This window comes from Malurus melanocephalus, unplaced genomic scaffold (assembly GCF_030028575.1).
Source record: "Malurus melanocephalus ecotype Western Australia unplaced genomic scaffold, MMel_1.1 scaffold_147, whole genome shotgun sequence".
Lineage (NCBI taxonomy): Eukaryota > Metazoa > Chordata > Aves > Passeriformes > Maluridae > Malurus > Malurus melanocephalus.
Window position 1 is genome coordinate 1,289,665 of NW_026623379.1, and position 19,154 is coordinate 1,308,818.

Below are 19,154 nucleotides of genomic sequence, written 5' to 3' on the forward strand. Positions count from 1 at the left end.
TTTTTTTTTTTTTTTTTTTGGCTTCTCTGTATAAAAAGCAGGATAAATCTTTCCACTCTTCCACTTCTTTGTGAAAATGCTTTGAGTCTCCCAGAAATGTCTCTCTGGTTGCATACAATAATGTTTTACACATTTTTTTCCTATGCTTTCAGCTGTAGTCCTACTGTATCCAGGCTTTTATTGGCTTTTGCTTTCCCTAAGGGCGAAATAATTCCTGACAGCAAGAAAACAGTTACAAGTGTTTGCATGGTAAGTTTCTATACTCAAAATCATTATTTTTGCTTTTGCTCTCTCTGGATAGATTTGGAACTGCTATAAAACAAGTCAATTAGTAGGGAGAAACACCACAGAAGTCAGCAGGAACTAAGCACATGCAGATGGGTGAGGACAAAATTAATTCCTGTTCATGAACCAGGAATAAACTGAAGAACAGGAAATAAAAGTAGAAGTGGTCTGAATGCAAGCTGGTTGAAGGGAAATATTTGTGCTCTGTCTAGAATTAAGCAAACCATTAACTGGAGAGGAGGCTGCCTCATGCATTTGTGTTACCTCTTCCACATTTCTCAATGTATGTCATGCTTTGAATGTCAGTATTAATATAAGAATTTGATTTGTATGTGATTTATGTTGTAGGAACACTCCTCCTCCCCTCTCTCCATCTGAAAAGATWAATCCCAGGAGGTATTTCTGGATGTTCCTGAGATGCTTCTAATGACACACTCACTACATATATGCTTTCATAGGAAAAGCTGACTGTCTTGTTGCTATGTGCTGAGCTGGATTTCAAGAGACTTGATTTGAATTTTCACTTCTAGCTCTGACCAGTTCCTCCTGTAGCTGTRCACAAATGACTCAGTCTTCTCACACCCCTTTTCCCACCCTGTGAGATAAGGAAGGGTTGGTCTGTCTTGCTTCTGTGCTGCTCTTTTGAACTGATGCCCATAGTCCATAGTGCTATGGACTAACCCATATTACAAAGGTTGGGCTGGTGTTTTTGTGTCAGCAAAACTCCTCTATACCACCAATCCTCTTGATGAAACTTTACATCATCAGAGTGTTGTCTTGCTGGCAGTAGCATCTAGATTTAAACTTCTGTATCTAACTAAAAAGGGAGAACATTGTGGGTAAAAAAAGGTTTCTTGGTTTTTTTTTCCATTAGATAAACAGAGATTAGCTTATTAAAAGGGTTAAGGATGGGTCATTCTGACAGGTGAGAAATGCTTAGTGATATCTTGAAATTCTCCATGTGCAGGCAAAGAGCATTTATTCCCATCATAGAAGGGTTAGGCTTGGAAGGGACCTTAAAGATCATCATTCCAAACCCTCTTGCTGTGGGCAGAGATGATCAGGTTGCTGAGAACCCCATCCAACCTGGCCCTGAACACTTTCAGGGAAGAGGTATCTACAGCTTCCTTGAGCAGCTGTGCCAGTGCCTCACCACTCTCACAGTGAAAGAACTTATTCCKAGCATCTAATCTAAATCTCTTCTTGTCCTGTCACTATCTTCCTGTTAAAAGTTACACTCCCTCTTTCTTATAAGCYCCCTTTAGGTATTGAAAGGCCACAGTGAGGTCTCCCTMGAGTCTTCTCTTCTCCTGGCTGAACAACCCCAACTCTCTCAGYCTGTCTTCATAGGAGAGAGGCTGGACATGGGACTCCAGGTGGGGTCTCAMCAGAGCAGAGTAGAAACTCAGAATTCCCTCCCTCGACCTGCTGGCCATGCTGCTTTTGATGCAGTTCAAGCTTTATGGGCTGCAATCAGGCATTGCTAAGACATAAATTACATCTTCATCTATGATGATGTTTTTTAAGGGAGTTTATAAGCCAGCAGTTGATATTTGCATTGTGGAAATGGCAGGGTCCATGTGTTCTGGCTGTAATGACCACCCCTGAGGTGGCTGGAGTAGGCACATGTTGTGGCTGAAATGCATGGCTGACAATGTCTGGGGTACACCTGACTCCACTGGGCCCATTTTGGGTGATGAAGCCAGCAAGGGAATGCAATGTCATGAGTCTGCTGATGGCTGCACGACTCAATTTTATGCAGGTCCCAGTTCTACAGGTTCCGCTAGACTTACTCTCACAATATCAAGTTAAACAKGGGCTTTGCGTGTTTAAAGAATTACTGCCTAAGATAGATACGCCAATGTGGAGACAGCTGATAAGATTCTTCAGGGACACTTGCTTGAGTTTGAGAAGCACATGGCCTGGGCTGTGCTCTAATGCAAATGGCTTTTGTTACCAGCTGACTTGGTAAGCAAGAGCAGGAACTKGTGTTTGTTTTCTGTTTAGCAAATAGCTTTTGACTGAATCACATGAATTCATAGATTCCTGTTTACTTCTTTTCTGTCCATTGCAAAGAGAGCAGGGATTTCTAGGTTTTGAAAATCTTATCATGTATAGAAGCTGGATGTATTTTGATGGAATGAAATCTATTCAGCAAATTAAAGCTGTAGCAGAAGTAGGTTTCCAGTGCTAATGATCCATCCTCTTAAGGAATATCTGAATGAAAGAGTCCAAAAATAAAATATAAACAGAAAATGTTGGTGAGTTGGTGGGCTTTGGTTGCCTTTTTTTTTTTTTCTGCAGGTTTTGACAATATTAGTAAGCAGTTCTTTCTGGGGGGTATGTTCTGYACTTGGTCTTTGACCCCTCTGAAAGTGGAAACAGATGTAATGCAAACTATGGAGTAGGCAGCCTGTCCCCTGGGCACTGACTGAAAACAAACCCCTCTACTGAATGAGCTCTTAAGTTATTGCATGTCTTGRGACAAATTTGTTTGCAGTAAATCAGTAGGGTAGTGCCTGCAGAGGTCCTTTCTGGAGTTAAAACACATGCTCCAAAATTGTGATACACAGCTGACTCAGGCATTCCCATTTACAGCTTCTGAGCAAGGCAYGGTGAATGCCATCCAGTGAACATAGAGCTGTAACACTGGATCTCATACAGAGATTMATCTGCATGAAAGATGTCTGGATGAAGGAGACAGTTTGTAAATAAAATACAGGGACAAATTTATTTTARTGTTTTTCTCTCATCTCCAGTAATRTTACTGCTGGAGGGAAGTGCTTTAAAAAGCAAAGACTGAAATGGTGAGCATGCAGTTTAAATGGTTAGAGATTGTTKGATGTTGTAGATGTTAATATGCATCTTCATAGGTAGAGAGTTTCCYGTCTTGGCCTATAGGTGCTAGAGGGCTTGCTAAGCAAGATCCTCTTCATATGGCTGTCAGAAAAAAAGCCACCCAAAACCCTCRACACATGATTCTCATTGCAGTACAGTTTTTCTGCTCTGTTGTCTGCTTAGGCAGATTTACCTCATGATATAACTCGAGGTAATTGAAGTGAAAGTGCCCTTCTCCATCACRTCTGAGAAGATGCTGGTTCTAAACTGCCCAAAATAGAGAGGGAGCCCCAAGAGAAGACTTGTGATCCTCTGACCCATTGCTGTCACTTAAAAATATCTCTGGAGTTTGCTCTGATCTCTTTTGTAAACTGTCAGATTTCTGCACAATTTTAAGATGCAAACACACTTCTTCACCATCAGTAGTTGATGGTTATGATGCCAAGCATGCATTGTGTCACTCTGAGATTTCTTTAATTTTGTAGGGATGACTCTGCTGCTTGTAGCGTAGTTCTTGGTTTACTACAAATCGCAGCTTTTGAGGAAAGCAACGTTGGTGCATCTTCTCTTTGTGTYCTGAGGCAGTGCTGGACCTCAGTGCTGGCTGCCTGTGTTCTCACTCTTCTGCATTTATAGCCATTTCTCATTCCAGTCTTGCAGGGTCTCTCGCAGCAACCAATTTGAAACAAAAGGTGTGGCTTTATAGGCAGAAGTGCTTGTTAATCCAAGTGTGAATTACTTAATTCTTGCASGTCTTTTGTTTTGTATCTGATTTCATTCAGTCACAGTCTGTCCCACCTGTTGATTCCTGACCTGTAATGGTTTTCTGCTGATGGGATGATACTGGACAGGTTTGTACTGGARTACAGKGGAGCTGAAGTCTTCAGAACATGARTCAGAAGCAAGCAGTAAGACCTACTGCTTGTAGTGTGGTTTTCACATGCTTGTCCTTTCCCTAATTTTTGTGAGCTTGGACCACCTCACCCAGGCAAACTCTTGATGTAGGTAATTAGTGCATAGTGAGCTCTTGTTTGAACCAGGTGGATTAATCTTGTTGGTAGTTTGGCTTTTTAGTTCACTGCTCCCCTCATTACGGGATCAGAGCATCTTTGGCATGAAATGAGTTGCTGGAAGTTTCTAATCCATTCAGTCTTGCTGCTGCTTTTAGGTCACAACTTTTGGAGAAGTAAGAATAATTTCTTGGTTCTGTTGCAAGTTCAAGTGTTACAATTTGAGAGAGAGGTTTCAACTTTGGATGTTTTTCCTCAAGGTTCTGATAACCAATAGGTTTAAATTTAGGTTGGTGCATGACCCGAAGACTTGCTGGCTGTGAAGAACCTGCCACAGGGAATGAGGAGAGCTCCTACTGCATTTGATTCTTTCTTTGTTTGGAARAAAATAGATTTGGTTAAGCTTTCCCACCCAGCCTGCCCTGTGATTTCCACATCTCTCAAGCTGTCAAACTGCAAAGCAGGGAGGCATGTGCCAACAAACTTTATTTGGTATCGCTATAAGTGTATTTCTGGCTTGGAGACTATCGGAAGAAGCTCTTCTTGGTGAAAACCTCCCTAGTGTCATATTACATTGAGATAAACTGGAGTGTCTTTTTGCTACATCTCACCTGGGAGAGCTTCCATGTGAAACTACCTTTGTTTTCTAACCTGAGTTGTTTTTTTTAAATAGAGGAAACCGATAATCACAGAGCCTTGAGATTGTTTTGCTTGTGAGGATAACTGACAGTGGAGGCACATATCTTTGGAATTTTTTTTTWAATTTGTATTTACTCGCTATATTTCAGGATATACACAAAGATCCTACTTCCTTGCAGAAAGGAGAAATAGCCAAAAATGGGTTCCTTTCTTCCAGTTCTTTTAGCGCTGAGCAGAASTTCCCTTTCAACCGTTGCACTGGGACCATGTTTTGGCCATTTTCCAGGCTCTCTGAACTTTTCCTGAGTTTCTGAGCTCCCCACAGTTTGCTTTTGTAATGTAAGGTGCCCCTTCTGCAGTGTGTAACCCAGCTGAAAACTGTGCACAGGCTGAAATTGCTGAGCAAAGTTGTGGAAMTTTGTGTTCTGGATGGAGACATGTCCTTTGTTTCTACAAGCCTAAAACTAGCATTGCACTACATGAACCTATGGAGGAGCATAATGATTTCTCAGAAATACCYGGAGCAAAAGATAGCATTTCAGTGATGCTTAGCTTGATCTGGATTGCCAGGAATTTGCTGACTGTGGTAAAATTCTGCTGGGCAGGAGGGGGGTGGGTGWCCAGACTCTAACACACTGGCAATTGCTCTAGAAGTAACACTTGGTTATTTGTACCTTCAGGCTGAAGTCACTGCTTGTTAAGTCTCTGTTAGTTCCACACTTGTCAGTTTTGAATTTAATAGCASCTGGGGCACAATTTATTCCTGTGCATGTGGAAGATGCTGGTTCTTGCTTCTAATGCCATCCCTCAGCGAGCATGAAGCACCTGTACTGAAGGGTACCTGCTTCTGATGGCACTTGGAGAAACCAAAATCAGGAGTTGGCCTTTTACCCTTCTTGATGAACTTTGCTCTGTATTAGCTCAAGGACTGCAGAGTTCATGTGGGAGCCCACTGGGATGGTTGCTTTGAGGGTCTTGTTGAAAGCTGTTTAATTTGAAACACATGGTGAGAAATGCCCGGCATATGATCTGCAGTTCCCATGAGACAGCAGCATGTCTGAAAACTTCTGTCTGCTGCGGGTGCACACCAGACTAGAAAAGGTTGCAGTTGAGCCATAGTACACATTTTTAATGCTTAAAGGTATTTTTGTTGACAGATTTATTGTTCAGTCACAGCTTTATGCAGTTAGCCTTTGGCAGCTCACTTTTGTGTATATTAAAACTAGATTGTTTCAGATATTTCAAAACAAGGCACATTTTCGTAAATCAAATAGCTGTCTGATCATTTTTCACAAGAAAAATGTTTTGCTGAGAAGTACTTCTCAGCATCAGAACTGTGGCACRTGGTGCTAATATGGGTGAGAAAGGATGATGGGTGGGTAGTGCTGGTTTGGGAGTTTTAGGCTTTAACATTTGTTTCTTTAGAGGCCAAGTGTGATGGCCATGAAGCCTCAGTAGTGGCAGTGTGGGCTGTCCTCAGCTGTGTAAGCTGTCTGCCTTGTGCCTTGAGAGGGGAACCAAGTGGGGAACRAAGGAACAGAGAGATGGAGATGGGTAAAACTGGTAATATTTGAAACAAGGCTAACAAAAAAAAACCCCAAAAACACTCGTAAAGCCCCCTGCAGCTAAATGTGCCTGTTGTGGCTTAATTCCAGCTGGCAACTCGGCCCCACGAGCCTCTCACTGAATCCCACCTGGTGGAATGGGGGAGATAAAGGGAGAAAACTTTTGGGTTGAGATGGAGCTTAGTAGAAAAACAAAAGCCACATGTGCAAGTCAAGCAAACTGAGAAATTYCTTCCCCACTCCTCATGGGCAGGAGGGAGTTCAGCCATTCCYAGGAAAGCAGGGTTATGTCACAAGTAACCGTGACTTGAGCAGACAGAGGCCATCAGTCCAAGCATCCCCTSCCCTCCTTCCTTCTTCCCCCAGCTGTGTACCCTGAGCACAATGTCATATGGTATGGAATATCTCTTGGGGTCCACTGTCCTGGCTGTGTCCCCTCTGACTTCATGTGCACCCCAGCCTCATTGCTGCTGGGGTGRGGTGAGAAGCAGGGTTTCTTACATCTATTTTTGTGGATATGTGTTGGCAGAAACAACAAGAAAGGCAGTAGCAGATGAAGCCTCTGCCCATCCAATATCCTGTTGTGYCTGCTGCAGTGAGGAGTGTGCTGCTAATGTGGAGCAGTGTGCCAGCTCTTCTGTGACATGTGACCAGCTGGGTTAAGCTCTGAAGAATAGTGTGATAATAGAAGAAGGAATATAAGTGATGTGCTTCTGGGCCTGAGCTGGCAGTATTTTTTCTCTGGATTGCATTTCAGAGTATGTGTAACTTGAGTCCTGCTGTTGCAGCAGRTCAGCCTCTAATGCTCTGCTGCCCTCATGTCAGCCCCAGGTGTTTGTCAGATCCGTCTGGTTGGTCAATATTCCATCTTGGCTGATGTATTCATGAGATAAGACTCATGATTTTCAGGCACATTTTCCTTCCAAACTCTTTCTGAGAGTATGGAACTGTGCAGGTTTCACTACAAGGAGGATTTTGTTAATGGTGGAAATGGTGGTGGCATGGAGACCCAATATTGGGGCAACAAATTGACTTTTGACTGTTGTATCCTGGTTTTCTGAGGAAGTGGGAATGCTTCACATTGTGCAGACTTCTTGGGAATCAAGGGGTTGTGTCCAGACCAGGGACTTAATAATACATTTTCTCTTCTGCAATCTGTATTTCTTTTTTCTTCACAGTCTGTTCATTCTTTATTGTTGATAGCACATCACATGAGCAGAAACAGCTTTTTTTTTTTTTTTTCAGCTTGTCAATAACTTCCTTGGGGAGCCAGAGGAACTTAATGGCCCTAAAGCTGCTGATCAGAGGATTGTAGCTTCATCTGGTCATACTGAGCTGAAATTGGGTCAGCTTCATGTGCCTCGATGTTGCCTCTTCTGTCTCCAGACATCTTCAGTCATGGAGAGAAGCTTGGGAAGCCAAATGCATCTGAGGAATGCAGTGCAGCTTCCCTGTCTCCTGTATTTTTGACTCGATTTACAAAATGAGATGTGATTGTCTTTACTTAGCAAAATCTGGTTTAATTCTGGTTTTTTTTTTTCTAAAGAGAGAAATATAGCAACTTGTTTAGAGAGCTGACAACCCGTCAAGTGTTTAGCAGCAAATGCAAGAGGGGAAAAAGGCCTTATGCCTTCTCAGTTTGGTGGGAGAGTAGCATTGTCTGCAAAAGGTATTCCACTCTTGTTTTTCCTGCTTTGTTGTTATACTGAAGACAGACCATTTCTTTGCATTTCTGACCTTATTACATATCTAGTCCATGCACATTTGTGAGTATGAATTTTGAGGCAGTGTCTGCTGGCTCTTCAATGACAACTCAAAGGAGCATGTGTTGCCCTAAATGATTTGCTTTGCACGATTTGTACCTGTGATCTCTAACACCCACATTCCCTCATGGTTTTTTGGTCTAGTTCTGTAACTCTCTTTTCACCCTGGTGCAGTCACTGCATGCACCATACAGCTGCTTAGCCAGGAACAGCTGAGGCTGCTTGGGGGGGCATGGGGGCAAGGGGTTTATATTCCAAGAGCTTCTTTGTGCTCTTGCAACATCACCCCAATTATTTTTCTTTGAAATAATGAATTTTTTTACTTGCGTAAATTCCTTGGCTTGAGCACYGTGAGATCAGCAAGAAGTGAGGAACTCTGCTGAAATCCAGCAGGCAATGCCCTCTGGATATGTGTGTACATTGCAAAGTCATCAGTCATTCAGTTGTTGACTCAAAGTTATTCTGGTTTGCCAGCGTGCTTGTTCCCTGCTGAGTTACAGCCACAGATAACAAAAGCGAACTTTGTATTCTTCAGAGTGTAGTCTTTTCCCGCATTTTATTTGTTACTGTCTTTTGTGGTTTGGTTTGGCTTGGCTTTGAATTTCCTTGGGGATGCTCTGTAGGTGGAAAAGGTAGTGCTCATAGAGTGAATTTTGTCCCAATTTCTCAAAATTACTTCTGATTGGAACAGTAGCATTTATCTCTTCCATTGTTCTGTTGGGACAGGGATCAACAAAGTTTGGGGAAGATTTAGTTAGTGCTGTTCTGGGATGTAGTTGTGGGGGGTGGGTGCCCAGAGGGTTCTCTGAGTACCAATGGAGCCATGTGGGKCAGGCTGGAAGTGTGATGGGAAGCCAGAAATACAGCTTACTGCTTGTGATTATAAAGGGCAGTTATTAAGCTGGGAAAAGTGATCTGCAAATAATTGTAACTCTTGTTCTGGATGAATGGGATTGGCTAAGGTGAAGAGGCAAAAATAATACACCTCCAGCTGGAGTTTCTGGTATTTAATACAGCACCCCAAGCCTCATCTGTACTGCATTAAGGTATTACTGCAGCTGGTTATCCTCTCTCGGGTTTTGGAAAGGAGYTGTTTGCTTGTCTGATACACTTATAACCTGTGCACTGTTTTTACTTCACACACACTTACTCTGCAGTCTGCAAAGGGATTTTTATAACTGGCTGAAGAACGCTGATAAGTATTTTAAGCTTGTAACCTAGTACTGAGTTCCTTAGGGGAGGGTATTACCAGGTGGCCTCCGAGGAGACAATGTTTAGTGAGAGGGAAAGGGGGGACAAATCACTTATGTACGAGCTTGGCACRTCCCCCTAAACCAGTGCTGGCCAATTCAGAAAGGCTGCCAGGTACTTTGGAAGAGGTGAGAGTAATTTCTTGGGTTTTGTTTTCCTCTGCAGTTGTTGCAGTCRAGTGGAACCTAAGTCAGCCATGATRGGAAGGACTTCTAGTGAATTGATGGGCTGGGGATACAAAACATCTCTTTGCACAGGGGATGCATGTTAATGCAACAGCTTCTAGGTACTGAGTGTGATCATTTGATCTTGCAAATATRTGTATTTCTTCAGTTGATTGAGATTAATATTTTGTTTGTCCTAAAACACTGAATTTTAGCTATAATTATAGTGTTTAATGATAGATACAATGGTGTTATATCTGCATTTGCAAAATTCAAGGAAGGTGTTCATTCTTTGGGGGTGATTATTATAACTGCAAAATTATTACTAAAGGTAGGAAAAAGGTGGGAAAAAACCTTGTATAATAAATGTTTAGGTTTTGTGTTCATTGCTGTTACTCCTTAGTAGTTTATTTAAAACAGTATATGCACACATGATTGCATGAGTAATTAATTCTCAGAGTCACTTCTTAGGCTGTAAAATAATGCTTATAAACCCTGGGCTTTGAAAAGGGACAGCAAACATAAACTGCACTCTTTAAAATGTGAAATGATGGAGTTTTTTTCATTTGTGCATTAAATGTGGCTTTCTGAATCTCTGCCCATGACCTGTGAACTTTACAAAAGTGACTTTATTTTGGCATTGTGTAGTGGGAGTGCAGATTGCCAAGCAATGCTCTGAGGTGAGGCACCTATAGTGTCTTTGAGGGAACCCAAATCACTTGATTTAAGTTGAAGGATATGGGGTTTAAAGGAAATCTTTGCTGTCTACTCTAGGGAAGTCTCTTGCAGGCAGAGTATTTCAAGTCTTCCCTTGCTTTCCCCCTTTCTCCCACTCTTGTCAACTGCAGCTTTCAATGGTTAATCTACAACATATGCCAAGAGTGACAGTAAGAGTGTGATAAAGGCTCAGACAAACTTGTAGAAGTGCCTTGCAATTTGGAACTTTGGGAATAGTCTTGGAACTTGGCTTGGCTGAACAACACAAATTAATATTGCCAGTTCCCTGAGGAGAACGTGGGGCTCCTTTCCTGAGCAGCCGATGCTCAGAGYGTTGTGTTGCAAAGGCTGTGTTGGTATTGCACAGGTCACCTCCTCTCCTGCCCTGATTCTTTCAACTCCTGCTAAACACACTTGGAAGAGGAAGTGATAAGGAAAGAGCCAAGTCAGCCTGTGCTGTGCATGCACAGAGTGAAATGAGAGAGAGGCCCTGGCAGAGCTGGTGTTGGCTGGACATGGGTCATAGTCGCTTGTACATAGGGCTGGTGGGGCTGCTGAGCTGCCTTTCCCTGCCAAGACTTCTGTTGTCAGCTCAGATTTGGAAATATTTCTAGCTGCCAGGTGGGATGGTGCAGGCATGAACTGGCTGCACTGAGAAAACCTGCTCACACAAAATGAGCGTGATGCTGTGCACACTTGCTCCGGGGAGAAAGCTGCAGAGGGGTGCATGAGCTGAGGCCAGCTGTGCAAGGGCCCTGCAGTCATTCTGGGCTTCYCATCTCTCTGCGAGAGCAAAAGATAATAAAAATGCTCCATCTATTTTCGACAGGTAAAATAACCCTTTTCACTAGAATAAATAGGCAGGAAGGAGACTGAGTTGCTCAGGGAACTGGAAAGTTGACTAGGAAATCAAATTGAACTAGTGAATTTGAGGCACTGCATTTTAGTATCAAGTTTTGTCCTCATCTTTGGATCTTTGACAGTTCAATGTGGACCTGTATAGTGTCTGTCCTCTGAGARCCTTGGGGCAGCTGTTCATATTTCACCCCTTTTCAGATAGGATGGTTTTGAAGTTAAAACTCTGTTGCCCTTCTGGGGCTTTAGGATATAGCAGAAGGAAAAATTGGAAACAAAAGTTTAATGGTACAAAGCATCAAAATTTTGCAAWCTGAGTCAAAGCAAATAAACAGTATTTGGGTTTTTTTTTGAGGAAAAATAGCTCTTAGATTCCTAAATTCACAGGCATGGTTGAAATTGGAGTTGAGAGCTGAGGCTGAGACTTCTTGCATGGATGGCTAAATCAGGGTCTTACGCACATTTGTGAGGACTGCTAGATGTTCTTCACTGTGGTATTTATACCATTCACACATGCTGCTCATTCTGTGTTGTGAACTGCCTKTGCAGTCATCACATCCATCTCTGAGATGTCACACAAAGCTAAATCTCAACACGCTTTGAAGGCTGTCACATTTCTCTTCATAGCTTCAGGATGGGGAGCTAAAGCTTGCTTTAGTGATGAGGAAGAGGGTTGCCCTTAGAAATTACTTAGGGAAGAGACTTACRATAGGTTTGGCTCAGACTGAACTGTTTGGAAGCTCATATGAAGCTCTAAAACCTTACAGACAAGAAGGCAAATCCAAATAGAAGCTACTAATCTGCTCTGATGTCAGTGGGAGCTGGTTCAGTGTCTTCAGTGATGAAAGCCCCTCCACTGGGTCCGAGTCTCATGTGTGCATTGATAATGAAGGAAAAACATTATCTATTGTTTTGTGTGGGGTAATGACGACTTACTGTGGGTGTGAATCTTCTTTGCTAACAGCTATCTGTGTAATGTCTTGGAAGACCTGAAATAGTGGGTTTTTGCTTGTTCTCAGTCCAAATTTCTTTTAGCTTTCTGCTRTGAGCAGGAAATTCAAAGCAAAAATGAACCTTGGTTGCCTAGTTTTGACTGATGTGGTACCCAGGCAGGGGCAGGACTATAGTTCCCCATTTTATCAGAGTGTTCAAACTGGTGAAAACCCTTCTGCTGAGCTTGGGAACAACATTAAGGGTCCCAGAATGAGTCCAAAGGCATCATGTCTATGCTGCCATACACTTGTGGGCTTTGAGATTGACTTTGTACACGTGGCTTTTGACTTAGGCTGTTCTTCTCTCCCCCCTCTATTGGGACCTGAGGGAAGAAGAGCAAAGTACCTTTTCCAAAGAAAGAGTCTCTCTGGGAAGTCTTTACTCCTATTGCCTCTGAGCTCTTGCTTGTTAGTGATGTGTAATGATGCTTGCCTGCCTTTGATATGTTTTTTTTTCCCCATTCTTGCTCATAGGGATATAAATTCATGTGTTTGGTTTGTTGTTTTTTTTTTTTTTTAATAGGTATATTGCAGTGGACCTGAAGTTGATATAAGAAAGAATTTCTTTTGGGAAGAGAAGCTTCCCTGTAAGGCCAGCCCTGAAGATGTGGACTGCCATTGTGTTCTTCCTGCTGATTTCCTTCTGTATATGTGAACASCGGTTTTCTGTCCTGAAAGGGAGAGGCGTTCATGTGGTGCAAATAAACAGGCTTACAAGTGAAGAGCAATGCAGGCAGGCTTGTCAGAGCCCCGGTGCCTCAGGTGAGGTTCTTGTCCCTTGGATGGAATTCCAGCTGCATTTTCTGCTCCTTGAAGGTCTCTGCTGCTCCTTTGACAACTTTCTTTTTTAATTCCAGTTGTTTACAGGCATTTACGGTTATAGCTTCTCTGTGCAGTGCAGTGGTGCTGAAGAACTTCTGGCAGCTTTTGTTAAATTGAATCCAGGACAAACTGTTTCCCAGGGCCCTTCTATTGTGTTTCTGTTGGTGTGCACTGATGGCGTGCAAGCAGTGTTAGATCTGTTGAATTGAAGAATGATTATTCCCTGCTGCCAGATGTTTGCAAGTGAGCAGTGCTGTTGTAGGCAGCTGCACTRGAACAAGTAGTCTTTGCTCCCTGATCTTTGTGTCTGTTCTCTGCCTTAGAAGAAACCACTTTGTCCTGCAACCGACCACAGCGTTAAATCTGTTGGGATGAAAGCCTTCTCACCACCTCAGAGATGTCTTTATAAAGCATTAAACTTCTAAAAGAGTCTTTGAGTTGTCCTTATGAAGGCCCCAATCCTGTCTAGCCAGATGAGGAAGCTTGTAGCACCTACACAAAGCTCATGATGCTGTGGTGAAGATGAGAGGCTCACCTTGGCTCAGGTGGATGAGTATTTGACTTTCAGATGGTTAGGAATATTATAAACCACTGTTTTTAATGGCCAATGKTTTCAAACCTTTTGTTTAAACATGAGGTATTCCTTCATAGTGGAAATAAAGTAYCTTTATCAGTTGTTTTATTTAGGAGATAAGAGTGAGTTTGTCCCCCAAGCCCCAGAGCAGTGGAAACTCCAGGCTGTGTTTTTTGAGGTGGTAAACCCAAGACAGATGACATGACAGTCATGTTCACCCTGACTGCTTAGGGTCTGTAGCACTGCRTGCTTGTCTGCTTCACCTGAGAATCTCTAAACGCTGTGCACTTGTCGTGTTAACCTTGTATCTCAGTAAGGGTAGAAAAGATGTCATCAGCTGCCTTTTCCATAAGAGAGACATAGGAATTCAGTTTGTCTGYGATCAGGGCTGCAACATGATTAGGCTGCATGGTTGCCCTCTGTTGCTGACTTTAGCCACTTTTTTATGCCTTTACTTTGTTCTCTCCTGACATTCTTGAACAAAAGGCCAGTTGAGTGTTAGCTTTCTTGAGCAGAAGGGATTGAACCTCTAGAATTAGGTGACCCCATTCCATTTTCAGAGAACCATGCAAAACTAAACTCAAAAGCATAAACTTTTCCAGGTTTTGCATTCTGTACTAAACCTATTCGAGCAGTGTAATTCCRTTTTGTTACTTGACGGCCAGTCTGTTGCACTACCTGATGTCAGGGGAGGTGGAAGAGATAGAAACTCTTAACATAAATGTATAACCATGTGCAAAGAGTTCATCTGGGAAGAAGGACCTGAAGCAGCTTTTTTATTCTTAGCTTTAGGTTTTAAGCTTTACTGTTTCATTGCTTTACTGATTACATTCTCCATTCTCATCTTCCCCAACAAYGTTTATTTTTGTGCTTTCTGTCAAAAATGCAGACATGAGACTGAGGCTTAGATGTCAGAATAGTTACACAGATGTAGCTGTCAGTAAAGAAGCAGTGGTTATTTTTTAAGGTATTACAGTGTGAAATTGCAGGCCAAGATTGAATGGATAGRTGTCTTCATAGCTACATTGCTTGGAGAAGTGAAAAAGTATTTCTAGCTGGTTAGGTACTTTCCTGTAGATACAATTTGTATCTTTGCTGASATAACATCGGTTACTTAAAGAAGTACTGTAGCTGCCACAGCAGGAAGGGGCCTCTTGAAGTTCTCTGGTCCAAACCCAACTTCAATCTGTCTGTTCAAGACCTCACACAGAAAGCAGCCCCTCTCTGGTCCCCTGCCTGGTGTTTGAGTGCCCTTGTGCTGGAAACTCCCCTTGATGTTGAGATTTCCAGTAAATCATCTGCTTCAGCCCTTCTGACACTAGTAGTCTCCCTGGGACTCATTCCAGTATTTTTATACCACCCTCATATACAAGCGAGTCCAAAACTTGGTATGCTGTTTAAAATGCTTCCTCAGCATTGGTTGGAGGAAGTTGATTCCTTTCCTGAAAGCTTGATTTTGTGTGTGTGGACATGTCCAGAAAGAAGTTAGTGCGTTCAAAGGGATGCTTCAAGGAGAGTTCTTCTGTGAGTACTCTGCCTTGTGTTGGGAATTGACTTAGTAGAGGACAGTTTCTGTGCTGGGTCCCATGGCTAATGGTATTGTTCCATGAATGGCAAGTAAATTCCTGTGTAACTCCAAGTACTGACTGTAGAGCACTGTTTGTCCCTATCTGGGCGAGTGAATTTCTGTTGTCAGGAGATGCTGGTACCAGAGGACAAGCAGCTGGGTAGGCTGCATCGGCTGTATTGGTTTCATTGGCTTTCCCTGACAAAGTCAGGATCCTTTGAGGCTGGACCTTCCAGATGTTGTGTGGTCTGGGATTTTTTTTGTTTGTTTGTTGGGATTTTTGATTGTTTGTTTTTTGTTTTGTTTTTTTTGTTCTTTTTTTAAATTCTTTAATTAGAGACACAAAGCAGCGTGTTTGGTATCCTGTGTGCTGCAATCCATTTTCTCTGCTGTTTTCAGGGAGCTGTCGCTGTAATTGGTCTGTGCCCTACCAGAATCACTGCCTCCTCCTGCTGTGCCACCAGCTGAGTGTGTGCCAGAATGCCAGAGAACAAGACATCCAAGATCTGCTTGCAGGTAAAACCATCTTTCAGTCTCCTGGGAAAACCAGGATCCTGGTTCTTCTGCTTTAAATGCCCRCGTTTAACCCTTGATAGACTTTCAGCTGCAGGAGGTGGGTTGTGAAATGCCTGCGGGGTGATTCTGTAGGTGCAGTTCACTGGAACAACCATTTCCCTTTGTCCTAGGGGCTCTGGCACTTGCATGAGTGCATGATGTGTCTTTGAATAGCTTTTGTAACACTTACTGAGTAACAGTTTGTCTCCATGTTGAAGACATCATTCATTCAAGCCGTTTGCACGCCACACGCTGTCCTAGTGAAAATAAAGGCATAACAGATGTATTTATATTTTTTTTCAGAGAAAGGAAAAAGTCCTGGCATTTTTTTTCTCTCAGATTGCCAGGATTTTGTTCCAGAGTCAACAGACTGCTTCTATAATCAGAACAGCAATTGCTCATGGTGACTTTCCAGTGCCAGGGTATTCAGTTTTAATAAAGTGACAGAATAACAAAATGGAGCTTATTCATAATTGGGAAATCAATCTTCTAAAGTTTGTTTCAAGAGTTCACTGTACCCGAGTTAAAAAATTGTTCATGGTTCTTTTGGGTTGGCAAAGGTTTCTCTGCAGTGTAATAACTGGACTTGTGATAAGYAGATGGGATTTATGTCACTATAAATCTAGCTCACCAATTGTGAAGGAAATTATCCTGATGTATGAAGGTGTAAGTGGCAATTTCTGCTCAGTTTTGACAGGTGAAAATTATGAATCTAAGAACAAAGGCTTTGTTGTTGATGTGTAACTTTGAAAGCATGAGTCTTCTTCTCAGGAGCTGACATTTGTAAGACTGCTCCTGTTGCTAATGTGCTTCTGCATTTTAGCCCTCTACRTCATTACTCCCCTTTTGTGAAATTAACTCCCTGGTTGGGCAAGTACTAGAGGTCTGTGGCAAGAAAACCCAACTCGAATCAAAAAATTCGGAAGGGATTATGTGTAATAAAGGCAGAAGGTTCTTGAGTTTTCATGTTCTTGCTAAATTCAGGACTGATGTATTCCACTCATACTGTGTGCCTGCAGAGTATGTGTTCTGGTTTGCATGTTGSGAGGTTGAGGTTAGGTTTGAGCCTGAAGAGTTTTTTCTTCTTACAAAACTCATTTTTTTTGTCTTTTTGAAGAATTTGTCAGCAGTAAATGGGAAACAGCCCTGTTTCAGCGCCAGAGCCATCCACAGAAAAGAGAGAGCATGCTGAATGCACAGAGGGACCAGCACAGTGTGGAAAAYCCATTTTCCTCAACTGCTCAGACTCACAAGATTCATTTGAGGCATTTGCTTGAGTTTGAGGAGAATGAGAACACAACAAGTACGGAAAATCCAAATGCAAGCAATGCTACCACCGCCGCTACCAACACCACTACAACCACTGCCCCWACCATAACAACAAACATTGCAAATGCACCTTTCTCTACCACTTCTGAAAAAACTGCCAAAGCCTCAAGCACCCCTGGAAGTTCTGAGACCTTTTCTAAAGCCATGTCACCCTCTGCCTCTTCTCCCTTTCATGGTAGCATCTCTGCTTCCACCTCCAGCCATGTCACCCAGACGGTGACCACCAGCCAGAAACCAGGAAATAATATTTCTGTCTCAGTATTGTCCCCCACTTCTGCTCCCCTCACTGTTCCCTCTGAAGCAGGTACCCAAACTCAGCAGCCTGGGCTGGGTACCACCAACATCAGTGCTCCCCACCCTCTCAGCCCCACCACTGCTGGAGCTGGCCTGAAAACACTGACCACAACACTGACCACCCCCATCCCACAGGATGAAGGAGCATCTTCCACTGCTTCCACACATGCCACGGCTCCCGTCCCCACGGAGAGTTCTCACTCTGCCAGTCCAGAGCATGCCAGCACCTTGCCACATCTAAACCCAGAAGCAAGTACAACCATAGCAACCTTGAGTGAATCAACTTCTCTTCTGGGCTCTACAAGAGGTGCTGTGGTTTTAACTACAGCCTCTACAGTAGAAACTACGACTGAGCATGAGATAAAGTCAACATCTGATGTCTTTTCAACAGCCATGGCTTCAACRGGTGCAGCCAAAACAGCATCTTCGGGCCTCACAAAAGCTCAGGACACAGACAATGAGTATCTTCTCATTGCTGCCGAGCCCCTGACTCAGTACTTAGTGGATAAAAGTTCACTTCTTGCAGTRCTTTTAGTTGGTACATTCTTTTTCATAACTGTTATAGTTCTTTTCCTCACCCAGGCCTATGAGAGCTACAAGAAGAAAGATTACACGCAAGTGGATTACCTGATCAATGGAATGTATGTGGACTCAGAGATGTGAAGAGGTGGGGATAAATAGTGGGCAAGAGATGGAAAGGAGGTTTAAAGTCTACCTGACTCGTTTTTCCTTTCTGTCTGCCCATAACGCAAACTGAAAGTGCTTCCAAATTTACTTCTAGTGCAATTGAGGAGAAATGCCATGTACTGTATTAAGAAAAAATAATAATTTTTTTATTCAACTGTGCAACAGGTACTTTAAAACCATTTAAAAAAGGAATAATTTTTAACATTTTCATAATGCACAGTAGCTTTGGCCATTATTTTTCATTGCAAAACAAATCTAACAAGGTGTAAGTTTCCATCTTCTGAAAATGCTGTAGCGCTTTTCAGCTGTTTACAGTGCAGGTTMTTTGTGTTTCATTTGTTTCAAGTGTGCTTCTCTGAAAACAGAGCAAAGGATGCTGTCACCTTTTGTGAAGTGCTCCCAAGCAGCCAGATGAGAAGTGTGGAGTACTATTACAACAGGGGACTTTTAATCCAGTGTGTGTCATATTTCAGTATGCTTCTTGCTTATGAAGAGGTCTGTTTACAAAGTATTGTAAACTCTGTTTACTGCTAACCCGAGGTATCTCTTCACCACGGAGTGGATTACTGTGCCTCTGCACTTAAATGATCTTATTTTTATATTCAGTTAATAAATGGGGCCCGAGAAGGGCAGATCTTCTTGTGTTTCTCTTTTCATTCCTGTCCCTGCCAGTTCAGAAGCAAGCAAATGGGCTTTTGGGGCTTAAGCAAATTAGCCTCACTTAAGTATTCCAAGTGTGGGGGCTTTGAAGAYCTTGCTGAAAGCATGGACATGTCACAGAGGATACTGATCATCTTCCAGAATACTGCTTCTATAATTTGAGACCATTATGCTGCCAGTCTCCCAGGTACGCAGACCCACTTACTGCTTATTATCTTCCATGCTTAGAGCATCAGCCTCTATTTGGGTTTTTCTTTTGCATTTAGGACCAGCACCAAGTTTTAGCATTTTGGAAACTTAATTGCTCATGCAGTTGCAACTTGCCTCCCAAGATCTGCAGCTGGGAGAATGAGTAGACAACATTTAATTTTTAGGCAAATATTCTTCAACGATTAATGCATCWTATTTGGATGACATATACATACCAACAGCAGAGTGCTGGACTAAGGTTGGGGTTTTTTTAACCATGTTGATAGCTGGTCTCTCACTTGGAATTAGTTGTCTCTTCTTTAATCCATCTTGCATGTAGTCTTGAGTGATGGTAATAATAAGCAAACCTCAGAATTTGAGCAGCAGAGGTTTCAGTT

The 19,154-nt window shown here is 42.6% G+C and overlaps 1 protein-coding gene across 3 annotated transcripts in view; it reads left to right on the plus strand.

Moving 5' to 3' along the window:
* CUNH11orf24 (chromosome unknown C11orf24 homolog) overlaps positions 1–18,548 on the plus strand; it is a 22,823-nt gene extending 4,275 nt beyond the window's left edge. For 2 of the 3 annotated variants that reach the window (XM_057371492.1, XM_057371493.1), the window contains exons 3-6: positions 153–249; positions 12,603–12,841; positions 15,442–15,558; positions 16,715–18,548. In XM_057371492.1, the coding sequence (XP_057227475.1) occupies positions 12,685–12,841; positions 15,442–15,558; positions 16,715–17,883 (1,443 nt within the window). In that variant the 5' untranslated portion in view covers positions 153–249; positions 12,603–12,684 and the 3' untranslated portion in view covers positions 17,884–18,548. The remainder of the gene's footprint in view (positions 1–152; positions 250–12,602; positions 12,842–15,441; positions 15,559–16,714) is intronic. The other variant, XM_057371494.1, reaches the window with a different exon arrangement.
* Positions 18,549–19,154: the final 606 nt, after the last annotated feature.